At 39.6% G+C, this 12,963-nt stretch overlaps 1 protein-coding gene across 2 annotated transcripts in view; it reads right to left on the minus strand.

Moving 5' to 3' along the window:
• The window catches only part of b4galnt4a (beta-1,4-N-acetyl-galactosaminyl transferase 4a), a 186,656-nt gene that overhangs the window by 20,086 nt on the left and 153,607 nt on the right, over nucleotides 1-12,963 (minus strand). For both annotated transcript variants that reach the window (XM_028450362.1, XM_028450363.1), the window contains exon 8: nucleotides 8,406-8,484. In XM_028450362.1, coding sequence (XP_028306163.1) covers nucleotides 8,406-8,484 — 79 coding nt within the window. The remainder of the gene's footprint in view (nucleotides 1-8,405; nucleotides 8,485-12,963) is intronic.

A 12,963-nucleotide genomic window follows, 5' to 3' on the forward strand; every position in this document is an offset into this window, starting at 1 on the left:
TATATATATATATATATATATATATAAAATTGTATAGTGAAGCAGCATTTGTCGTCTCATACAGTAATCAAAATAGATGATTAAAGGCACACCGAGGACTTTTTGACCTAAATAGTTGATCCATATGAGTTATTTTAAATGATTCCTCAGGCCAATATACAGTGCTTGACAGTATCAATGCTCCGAGCAGGGCTTCCCTCTAGAAATACCGACCATGTAAGTTTGGAGAGATGGACCATCTTTGGCCAGGTCATATAAGCTGGAGAACGTTTCACTTTACAGCAATCACGTGACCGCAGGCTCGGATATATATACAGTAGTTCCCTCTTGACGTCACAACATACGGGCATTTCCCGACCCCGCGCCATTGCTGTGTCTGTTTCTGTTGCCTCTGTTTACAGGAAAAAGAGCAGCAAGTTTCGTTTTGGGTTAATGGTGCACTAATCACCGCAATAGTTCAGTTAAATGTGGATTCTTTAGTAAGGGAAGTCGGCAAGTCAGATCAGTAACTTCGGGATAAGAATTGACTCTAAGGGCTGGGGTGCAAAGTGGAGCTGTGTTCGCGCCGCGGCTACAGTCTATGGGCTGGAGGAGCAGCAGCCACCGCCGCACAATAAGTTACAGGTCTAACGCCCTTAGTGGCCAAACATTACACAGTGTGCCTTTAAGTAGCCCTGTGTTTTACTTCAATGTACAGTTTTTTGGCCGAAATCAATAACAAAAGCGTGTCTATAGCCAAAGAAAGCCTGGATGTTAATCACTTGTGGAATTCCTCTCCTCGAAAAGACGGAAGCTGCTCAGCACTAAAACAAGCCATTTTCAAACACAAAGTTTACCATTTTAAAACATCCAATATGGTTTTCTATGGATTTCTTACTTTATGACCTATGAAAAAAATAAATAAATATATATATCAGTGGTGGGAGGTACATTTTACACCTGGATTTCGCTATTAAGAATAAAGGTGGACACAAGAACACATTTAAAGACAAAATCCACCCTCCTTCCTCTGCGCAATAAGACTCCAATGACTCAGTCATAATGTAATCTCTGCATTTTAGTTCCTGTTCTACAGACTGTGAGTTGAGTCTGTATTCCTGGCATACTTTTTTTATTCTTTTGAGGGCAGGGAATGTCTGTTTCAGCTTCATGGTAATTGTAGTGAAAAAAGGTTAGTGAAATTATCTTTTTGATATAAAGGAATCCCACTTGGCCCAATTTGCTAATTTATTACTTTTGATACGACACATCAAGTGTTAATGAATCATAATCATGCTGAAAGAAAGGCTCCTTCAAAGTCCACCTTGAAAAATAGAAGAAAAAGCCAAGAAGCATTTTAAAATGGTAGTTTTTGATGAGCCAGAGGACATCCCTAACTGAAGTCTGCCCTCAGGCATTAACAAAAGCATGAGAAGAAAATAGAACCATAGAGATATTGAGGAATTCCAGGGCCCAAGTTTAAGATTTGAACTGCCTGAGGCTTCACAGACACACACACACACACACACACACACACACACACACACACACACACACACACACACACACACACACACACACACACACACACACACACACACACACACACACACACACACACACACACACACACACACACACACACACACACACACACACACACACACACCCACCCTTTCAGTACTTCAAAATGCTCTTCACCAATGAGACGATTAAACATAATGTTCATCAAACCAACCTGTACTATGCTCCGGAGTCGGAGGATCTCATTAGGATCCAATTAGATTGTATTTCCCACGTTGACTGCATTCTGTATCGTACAACAGCACAAATGCTTTTTCAGCAATGTTTTATTGTATGATGCAAAATGTTCCCCAATTTAATGAAGAATTTTAATGCTCAAAATTTCATCTTCGAAATGAAAACAACCAATCATTTATGGCATTTTATTGGTAGTTTTCTTATTGATCTGTTGATAAATGACAATTCTTGTTTTACTTTTTCCACTGTTTGCATTATGTATTATAATTTTGCACCATTAAGTGACATTTACCGAAGTTGTTAGATATTGATTATTTAGAAAAGACAGGATCTGTGGAAAAAACAACAACAGCAGCAACAGTTATTATGGTTGTTACCTACCCAAGGACATAAGAGAAATGTCATTGCTTTTTCTTAATGGGGTTTCTAAAGGGTTATATTTGATGAAGGACTGTGAGTGGATAACCCAGAGCTATTATATATTTTCTTGGAATACATTTTGTTGATAAAGCGAATTTTCAATGTAGCGTTTGGCACCCACTTCTCTACATGACTACACATACATATTCCCCCATAGAAAACAAACAAAACACGAGAAACGAAATGCTGAAGAAAGCGGTTCTTTTCACTGATGGGATGTGATGGTAAGTTATGACAGCTTCAGCAAGAGGAGAAACCAAGTGTGAATTTCAACACAAGCCGTAATAGAAAGTCTCCAAGACTGGCAGCAGTGCATCAATGAGAAACTCCTGACAGACTGAACAAATATCATCCCAGCACAGCAGCAAAGATGACATGGAACCACTCTGCTATTATTCTGGTATTTTGCTGATACCACTTCAGAACCTCTGAGCGATCAAATGCAACAAGAAAAACATGTGAAAAAACCACACTACAACCTAAAGTATGGACAAATCTTAGACGAGAAAACTCCAGCTTACATCATGTCTCGCCGAAAGACAACAGAAAAGTATTCCAAGTGAGATAAGGAGATGGATAGAGAGAAAAGGTAATTGATTTTCTATGTTAGATTAGGCATTACCCCGAGTCTCTCGACCCAGCGTTTCAGAAAGACAAATGACTCTAATATCCAAAGCCATTACTGACATGTCACAGACTTTGCATCAACAAAAGAACCCCATCTGCGCCAAGACGAAGCTACAGCCGTTAATCACACAAGCACTGGAGAGTTTTATTCAACCTGAAAGCTCATGACGAAATATCTGAAACATTTGTCCGGTTTTTAAACCTAATTTTGAAAATGAAAAAAAACAAGCAACACAAACATTTCATAATGGGAAATTACAAGGTTGATAACTATTAACATCTATGTTACAAATGTTTAAACCCATATGAAAAGGAATAGTGCCAGAAGTAGTCTGTCCTTCCATCCATTCATTGATCCATCCATCTGTCCATGAACCAAGTTGCCACTTGACAACTTGGACTACGAATACATAACTAATATACAAACCCTATTGAAGATTTCATGGTTACCTCCACTAAGGACGTTATGTTTCTTCCGGCGTTATTTTATCTATTTATTTGTTTATACATGAACAACAGTATAACTCAAAAACTGATTTTTAGGAAAAATTGGAAATCGGATAAGGAACTTGTTAAGTTTTGGGGATGATCCAAGATACTGATTCTGGATTAGTATAAAGAATAAAAAAATCACATCTTTGTTCGTCATTGACCAATCTTTATGAAATTTGACTCAGTTATGTTGGGTTGGGTCCTCACTTACTCCACCAAGTTTCACCTGAATCTGATCTGAACTGTGCATTTGGATTTTTTGAGAAAAAAAGGGGTTGTCCAATACTAATATCTGACAAAGTGGATATTTGACACTTGGCAGACGTTTGCGCTCTCAGGGGCGGATTCACTAAAGGTTTAGTGGTGATGAAACGTGAGTAAAAGTCACTCCAAGTGCTAATAAGCAGTACACAACCCAGGGAATCAGGAGTACACTGCTGCTGCGCTTCCCAATGCACCCTCAACCAATTTAACACATTTCCCTCTGATGAATATGCATAATAGGCGGTTCTCCAAGGGGGAGCAAAAATATGGGAGGAGGAAATGCAAATAATATAATGTAGGGGAAGCAATGTGATTCATGAAATCTGGAACTGTTTGCGGTGATTGTTTCAGTACTAGAAAATACTACGACTGGCTAGCCAGTACAAACACACGCATTTGACAGAAAAAAACAACAGCGATGAAAAAAAGGCTCCAGTTGTGTGTGTGTTTGTGAGTGTGAGTGTGACAGAGAGAAAGAGGGAAAAAACTGGATGTGCGGCCCCGGCGGCTGCAGTGCAGAGGGTTGGAGTGCGCAGAGATGGCTATATGGATATGAACATGGATCGATGTAGCTTCGGACTAACTGCTCCAGTCTGTGTCTTTCGCTCCATGTTTTGACCATCAAAGTCTTGTGTCGTGTTGATGTCAGGCCAGAATCAGCAGATCAGATGTGTAATTTACGCAGTGGTGTGATTACTGATGGCATAATGGTAACATATGAGAGTGTGCGTGACACAGCGCTGCTCAGACCTGCGCTGGATTATGGTCAGTAGATCATCTTCAAATAATGCAGACTGATTGACAGACTTGCTGCATTAACTCAGATCAATGGCGTCAACAGATCAAGAGGACGGTTTCTGTCCAAATCTGCCTATTTTTCATCTGTTGACTGATCAAAGTTACAGGTCCTGACGGAGCATCCATTTGTTTATTTAGTTTCCTACATAATTAAATGTTTGTGCAGCAGACAGAGAAGTCCATCTCAAACTTAACTTCCTCAAATGTCAGTGTGCTTGTGTGCACTTACATCTCCACATTAAACGAGCAAATCGCTCATTTAAATAGGGGCAATCTGCACCATTTCTGCACGTGCACTAATCATTGCTGCAAGCTTAGTGAATTCCACGCAGCAGGTGAGGAAACTGTATCACTAAAGGATTTATGGAAGCAACTGAATTACCACCCTTTATTTCAGATCTCAGTGAATCCGCCCGTCAGTGCTCTTGTTGAAAACTGTTACCAATCTCATTCCACTTTACACATCTCCACCCATCATCCATAACTATTTATCATTTGTATTTTTAGAACATGGGAATACTTCTAAAGATCATCTTTGTCTCAAAGACCTTTTCTCTTGGTCTTTTGCAGAGTGTCTGTCCTTTTTTTATATGCACTGCATGTGTTTGTGGCTGGGACTCCACCCTGTGAGACGGGAAGGTTTACTGAGTGTATGAGACTGTGTGCAGACATGGGCGTCTGCACTAATTGGTGGGCAGATTGAGACGTTGCCTGGCAGGAGTGCTAAAACATGAGCAATAAAATCCGAGGTTTTATTCCCACCGCTTGCCCATTCATAAAGTTGCCATTGCTAATTAGGAGTGACTTTCTTATCCTCTTCTCAATCACACTGTTTAACAGCCAACCCTATTTTTCATTTTGTCACTTTTTTGGCAAGAGATGTTTTCCATTAGGCTACAGGAAAGGTCTTGGCTTTCACAGACAAAGATGCAGATGGTAATTAAGAAACTTAATGAAACTGCTGCTTACTAAATTACCTACTGTATCATGCAATCTATTTATAAAATTTGTCATCAATCCAAAAGTTAATCAGAAGCTATTGAAAGCCAAACAGGGAGGTAGAGAGACAGCATGTAGAATGAGGGGTGGAAAAGTTCAGACAAACTGTACGTTTCTTAATACATGTATTTATTCAAGCAATCTATAGCAACTTCCTTATTCACAAGCTGTCTGCTCCTAAATTAAAATAGTAAATGTTTCCATGGCCTAAGGGAAAGCATGGTGTATTTCAAACCTTCTTCTCTCCGACACTGTTTATTTTTTCCCCTTCCTGCGGCCATGCTGCCTAATTTGTACACATAATGAAACAGAAAGAGGGCAGCACATGAAAGAACAAGATTCATCCTTCTTCTTTTAATGCACAAAGGTAGCTGAGATCTTTTATCTTCTGGTGACTCCTCTATTTTCCTCGAAAGCACTTAACTTGCTAAACAATTGTATAACCAATTGTGCATTCGAGCTACGATCACACAGTCACAGTTTTACAGAGAACATCTGAGAGAGCTCAGTGAATCCTTTGGATCTGCTCTTTAAAAAATACGTGCTGCGGTTTCTCTGAATGTCTGAGCATTGGGTGTTTGTTGGCAGCTATGAGTTTTTGGTTGAGGACCAGTGTGAAATACATCCCACAATTTTGCACAGGTGCCTTAGGACAGCATGCAGCACACACACCTGCAAACACAGGCAGGTGATTTAATGCACACGCAACAAAGATGCTGCGCGCATGCTTGTTTTGCTCCCTGACTTAAATGCTGTGAATTTGCAAGTCATTTTGGAGGGAAAAGCAAAGATACATTGAAATAGAGATGGCGTTTACAATGGCTTTTATTTCGTCAACATACATTTGTAATTTTTGTGTGATTTCGATTTTCTCTCAGCCATCTTTTCTCATTGAGAACCCAATCATTTAATTTCAAGACTAATACCATCTTTCTGAAAGAAATTTAATTCCTATAACTCTTAATACACGGATATACCAGAGGAATCTCAAATATAAAAAAGTCTAAATATAGATATTGTATGAATTTCTTGATCCATTATGCTCATAATCTGTGGCTGAACATTTTCTTTCACTTGATCCTCTCCAACTGCTAAAACAGTCTGAAAGCCCTTTTATATAAAACACAGACAATGTTGAGCAAAGCCTGATATCATTTTATAGCAAAGACACCGACAGTGTGTGCAAGACTATTTTCAAGTCTCCTACTGCCCCTCATGCCACTTTAAATATCTACACTATATAACTGAATATCATATCAGGTTTAGGTACAGGTTATTTTATTTGTACACCTATAGATTATCTTTGCAGTAAGGTGAGGTCCTTTTTACAGACAAAACACAAGAATGTAATGGGCAAACCATACATTTATTAAAATACCTTTGTTTCCACAATCAGAGGATAAAGTAAGTTGCTAAATGTAAAGCTAATTGAACCATCAAAACAATGCTCTCTCTCCCTCCCTCTCTCTCTCTCTAGAACACCATGTATTGCCATCATGTACCCCCATTTGAGAAACACTAGTCTAAAGTGTTAATATGTGCTCCAATCTGATATAAACCATGTGACCCAGCTAGGACTCACTGCTGAGTCCTAGCTTTCATTCAGTTTTAATGGAGTCCATCTTCTACCTGGAGTGTAAACACATGTTCAACCTCAACTGGTTTTTGGAGACACTTGAGGCTGTTTCCTCACAGTTTAAGTTTAACAGGCACCTCCATTTAGAGATAAATCCATGCCAAAACGTTAAAAACACACAAAACACGTTTAACTCGTGCCCAAAGATTCACAAACAAATTCAGTGTGGCTGGCTATTACTAAACATCGTTCACAAACTAATGCATTTTGTTTTAAACAAAATAAGAAATCTACCTTTTAAACAAATACGGCATGTTTCACAAAATACAAAATCCGTCACATGACTTTTGGCACAACTTTTCCACCGTGCAGATTCAAACACAAATGTCAATAAACTTTCCAAGAAATGTCCTGTTTTACATGTATTTTATAATTTTAGTTGAAGGGCCCTTTGTCATGTTTATTCTGTTTTGTCAATTTGTGGTTGCGAATAGAAATGAAACCTAAAGAGTAATAAGTGTATTGCTGCTAATTATTTATTCTTTGCGTACTTTGAGCAAAACTAATGTGTTTAATGTGGTTTTAATGGACACTTGTACAGCAGATCACACATTATTCCTTAGTTTTATATTAAAATTGCAAGTTTCCATGAACAATATGCTCATTATCCATGCTGCACAATAAATCCTGTTTCTATAACAGCCAAATTAAGGTAAATTCAACACGAATGAAAGAAATTTAAAAAAGTACATGGTTCGCACGACCAGATGTGATTATGCTAATGCTAGGTGTTTCCATGTGATGTCCAGCCAGCTTTTCCTCATCTTCTGTTGTCCTTCACAGTGAGTGCAAAGCAAACAACAGAGGGATTAGAGAATTGTTTCCTGGTGGCTTTTATTGCAACATATCTCACCAGTTCAGCCTGTGTGTCCTAACTCGACTCCCCCGCTACAAAGGGGCAGGGACTTGTTTGCCTCTGTAGCTATCATTTTACTTTAATTTAATAACAACACTGATACACCATCCACTTCAGACCCCTTAGACGAAGTTGATAATGATCCAGAAGCTGGAATAACTAGTTAAACGTAAAAATATCTTCAACCATAACAGTATTTCAAAAGAATATTGTAACTCCAGCATTGTTCCATGCAAGGGCTTGGCCAATACATGCCATCTGGGCTTTTGTCCAAAAGTGCAATATAACAAAAGCCCTTCTCATCTCTTTGCCGAGGTACAGAACACTACTACTGAGGAAGAGTTTGTAGAGATATTGGAAATTAAAGTGACCGAGGATAAGGTGAGAGACACAAAAACAGAGCAAATTCCTATGAAAGGGTTTCTTTGGCAGAGAAAGAGATGAAACTCTGGTTGTCAGTGAGAGTTAATGGAAGAAAATGTACAAAAGGTAAGCATGAAACAAGCAGATACGCCAACAGTGAAGCAGAGCAGCAGTGAAAGTAAACTCCAATGTTTGGATGGATACACTTACCCCCACCTCCACATGATCTGAGCCTTTGTCATCCTGCTTGTGAAGGATCTCAAAGTAGTATCGTCTGGATGAGATCAGACTGGAGGGGGAACAAAGAGAGCGCTATTGTTAGATACTTGATGTTGCCAAGACACAAAAAAAGTCTGTCTAAGTCAGCTTTCACCACCTTCGAACCACTTTTTTGTCCCACTTACAAAAATATATTGAGTAATAAAAGGCGAAACTATTAAAAGTACAGCTGTGAGCAGCACTGGGGCAGTGGGAGAAAAAAAAACACTTCAATGAGTTTATTGAGACTCAAGTGGAGAAAGGTAAACATCTTCACTTAAAGGTAATTGAGGAAAAATCCCAAGGGCTTAGCGTAATTGGGTAAGGAAACAAGTCGCTGCCAAGGCATACATTTTTGATTCAGAAGAAAACTTAATCAGTTCTGTATAAATCAACACTTTCCACAAGTACAGGCTTCAACGTCTCCCCCCCAAAACCCCTGGTTAGTCTTAGTTATGGACCTATTTGTGTCTACGTGTGTGTGTTTTATTCCACGCTCCATTGAAACACCCAAAGTGGAATGGGTTGGCACTTATGAAAACATGTCTGGAATAATAGGCTAGCATCTGCTTGGGAACGAGAGACACCCAGGCAGTGCTCCACACATCATTAACTCTCACACGTTCACACATCATTATCAAACACACTTTCCTTTGAACATCGTGGCCTTGTGCATGCACAGTACGTGTTCGTTGTTCATGAAGACATTGTTTAGAAATGCACGTGGCTGTTATGTTTACACAGTCTGTGGTTAAAGAGCAAAGGATTACTGAAACAAATGAGATCATGCTAATTTAGCTCGCAGCTGCATGCTTTAGATACGAAGTATTTACCACCATGACCCGTGTCTTCAGTTGCCTGCTCTACCCCAATTTATCGTTGTCTCTACCCCATTTTTTTTTCTCTATTCTCATGTGGTTGCCTCATGGCTATAGCCACCCCCTCGGTGTGTAGAAATTATGTTTGAGAACATTAGTTTCCTTGCCATGTCTAAAACCATGTCGGCACTAATGACTCCCGACGTCGTCCGTCGGAAGCAACCAAAGTGAACATTGAATCAGTTTATGCTTATTCTAAAACATTGTCGGACTCCGTAATTTTCTCTGGTTCCTTACCAAATCTGACCAGTGATGATATGTATAGCCGCATGTCATCATTTAACCGCTGGCTATCGAGGTGATGTCCAGAAAACGAGGTGGGCTTCATTGATAATTGGAGATCCTTCTGGGGAAAACCGAACCTGATAGGAAGAGATGGAATCCACCCTACTTTGGAGGGAGCATCTCTACTATCAGAAAACATGGCACAGTCACTGTTATGACATCTCATGAATGAGACCATGTTACAGAGGTGGAGTCCTTCCTCCACATCCCTCTGCGCTTGCCTTAGGACAGTTTCCCTCTCATTGCTATTATGATAGCTGTGTTCATCGCCATGACAACTGATGTGATCGTGATGAATATTATTTTATGGAGACGGTGTCTGTCCCCCGACCCAAATTTCACAATGATTTTAACAAAAAAAACAACTAAAAGAGCCATCAATTATAAAAATCTGAAAAAAATTAAAATCTCAAATATAGAAACACCAAAACATAAAACCATTAGATGTGCTCTATTAAATATTAGATCACTGAGATCCAAATCTCTACTAGTAAATGACCTTATCTCAGAAAATAACTTTGATTTATTCTGTTTAACTGAAACATGGCTGTATCAAGATGAATATGTTAGTTTAAATGAAGCCACTCCTCCCAGTCATTTAAATACTCATATGCCACGAGACATAGGCCGTGGAGGTGGTGTAGCAGCTATTTATCATTCCTCTCTCCTAATCTATCCTAAACCAAAGGCCAGTTACAATTCCTTTGAAAGCCTGGTTCTAAATTTATCTCATACCGAATCAAAAACCTGCCAGCCAGTCTTATTTGCGATAATTTACCGTCCTCCGGGCCCTTATTCTGAATTTCTATCAGAATTCTCTGAGTTTATATCAAACTTAGTCCTCAGTTCTGATAAAATACTGATAGTAGGAGATTTTAATATCCATGTGGACAAAGATAGTGATAACCTGAGCTCAGCCTTTATGTCCCTAATAGACTCAGTTGGCTTTTTTCAAACTATTAATGAAGCTACTCATCATTTAAATCATACTCTTGATCTTGTTCTAACATATGGCCTTGATATTAATGAACTAAAAGTCTACCCTGAAAATCCTCTGCTATCAGATCACTTTTTAATATCTTTTAACATTATCCTAGAGGATCTCGCACTGTGCAATAAAATAGTTACGAGTAGAAATCTGTCCAATAGTGCTGTGGCTAAATTTAAAGAGGCCATTCCTGCTGCCTTAAACCATCCAATAAATAACTATGATATTAATTATAACCCCTCTCAACTGGATCTGCTTGTCGATAGCTCTGCTAGTCTACTAAAATCCACCTTGGACTCAATTGCCCCATTGAGGGAAAAAACTATTAAACGTCAGAGGAAAGCTCCGTGGTTTAGCTCTGAAACACTCAAACAAACAACCTGTAAATTAGAGAGAATGTGGCGCTCCAATAAAACAGAGGAGTCACGAATACTCTGGCAAGAAAGCCATAGTAAATACATGACAGCCTTACGACATAGTCGATCTACATACTACTCCTCACTAATTGAAGAAAATAAAAATAATCCGAGGTACCTTTTCAGCACTGTCGCCAGGCTAACACAAAGTCAGAGCTCTATTGAGCCCATGATTCCTCTAGCCCTCAGCTGTGAGGACTTTATGACATTTTTTAACGATAAAACTCATAAGATCAGAGATAAAATTAGCCACTCCCTGCCTTCACCTGGGCCTGCTGTACCATTAAATGTAAATAGGCTTAACCTAAACTGTTTCACACATATAGGACTTCAGGAACTTAACTCTATTATTTCATCCTCCAAACCATCGACCTGCCTTTCAGATCCGATCCCAACTAAGCTGTTTAAAGAAGTTGTTCCCCTGGTCTGCCCATCTTTGTTGGAGACAATAAATATATCCCTATCAATAGGCAACGTGCCACAGTCCTTTAAAGTAGCTGTAATCAAACCCCTTCTCAAAAAACCTACTTTTGATTCCAGCACTTTAGCAAACTACAGGCCTATATCTAATCTTCCTTTTATTTCAAAGATTCTTGAGAAAGGTGTGGCGGCTCAGCTCTGTGACTTCCTTCAAAACAACAACCTGTTCGAGGACTTCCAGATTTTAGAGCTCAACACAGCACAGAGACTGCTTTAGTTAAAGTAACTAATGATCTACTCTGGGCTTCAGATGAAGGACGACTCTCAGTGCTGGTTTCATTAGATCTTAGTGCAGCTTTTGACACTATAGATCACTATATTCTACTAGAGAGATTAGAGGAATTACTTGGAATCACAGGGACTGCCCTAAACTGGTTTAAGTGCTACCTATCTGATAGGTACCTGTTCGTACACGTGAATAATAAGTCTTCTGTGTACACTAAAGTAAGCTACGGGGTTCCTCAGGGCTCTGTGCTATGTCCAATCCTCTTCTGTATCTATATGATCCCCCTTGGTAATGTTATGAGAAAATACTCTGTTAACTTTCACTGCTATGCTGATGATACCCAACTGTATGTATCAATGAAGCCAGGTGAGACAAATCAGCTATCTAAACTTGAGGCCTGTCTAAAGGACATTAGGGCCTGGATGGACCAAAATTTTCTTCTTCTTAACTCAGACAAGACTGAGGTCATTGTATTGGGCCCATGACACCTTAGAGAAACCTATGCTAGCCTAACTGCCCTAGATGGCATTACTCTGGCACGAAGCACAACTGTTAGAAACCTTGGGGTTCTATTTAATCAGGACTTATCCTTCAACTCTCACATAAAACAAACTTTCATCTCCGTAACATTGCTAAAATCAGATCTATCCTGTCTCAGAGCGACGCCGAAAAGCTAGTCCATGCTTTTTTTACCTCTCGACTGGATTATTGTAATTCTCTTTTAGCAGGCTGCCTGAGCAAGTCGCTTAAGGCACTTCAGCTGGTTCAAAATGCTGCAGCACGTGTACTGACTAAAACTAGGAGAAGAGATCACATTACTCCTGTATTAGCCTCTCTGCATTGGCTTCCCATAAAATATAGAATAGAATTCAAGATTCTTCTTCTCACTTATAAAGCCCTAAATGGACAGGCACCAGTCTATCTCAAGGAGCTTGTAGTGCCATACAATCCCCCCAGAACACTACGCTCTCAAAATGCTGGCCTACTCGTTGTTCCATTTGTCTCTAAAAGTAGTATAGGAGGAAGAGCTTTCAGTTATCAGGCCCCACTTCTCTGGAACCATCTACCAACCACGGTTCGGGGGGCAGACACCGTCTCTACCTTTAAGGTTAGGCTCAAAACATTCCTCTTTGGTAAAGCTTTTAGTTAGGAACCAGCTCATAGCTCATAGTTAAGATGCAATAGGCATAGACTGCCGGTGGGGGGGTCTGGCATGCTCGGTTGGAGAGAGGTTGGA

The sequence above is a fragment of the Gouania willdenowi genome, chromosome 6 (genome assembly GCF_900634775.1).
Source record: "Gouania willdenowi chromosome 6, fGouWil2.1, whole genome shotgun sequence".
NCBI classification, from domain to species: Eukaryota; Metazoa; Chordata; class Actinopteri; order Blenniiformes; family Gobiesocidae; genus Gouania; species Gouania willdenowi.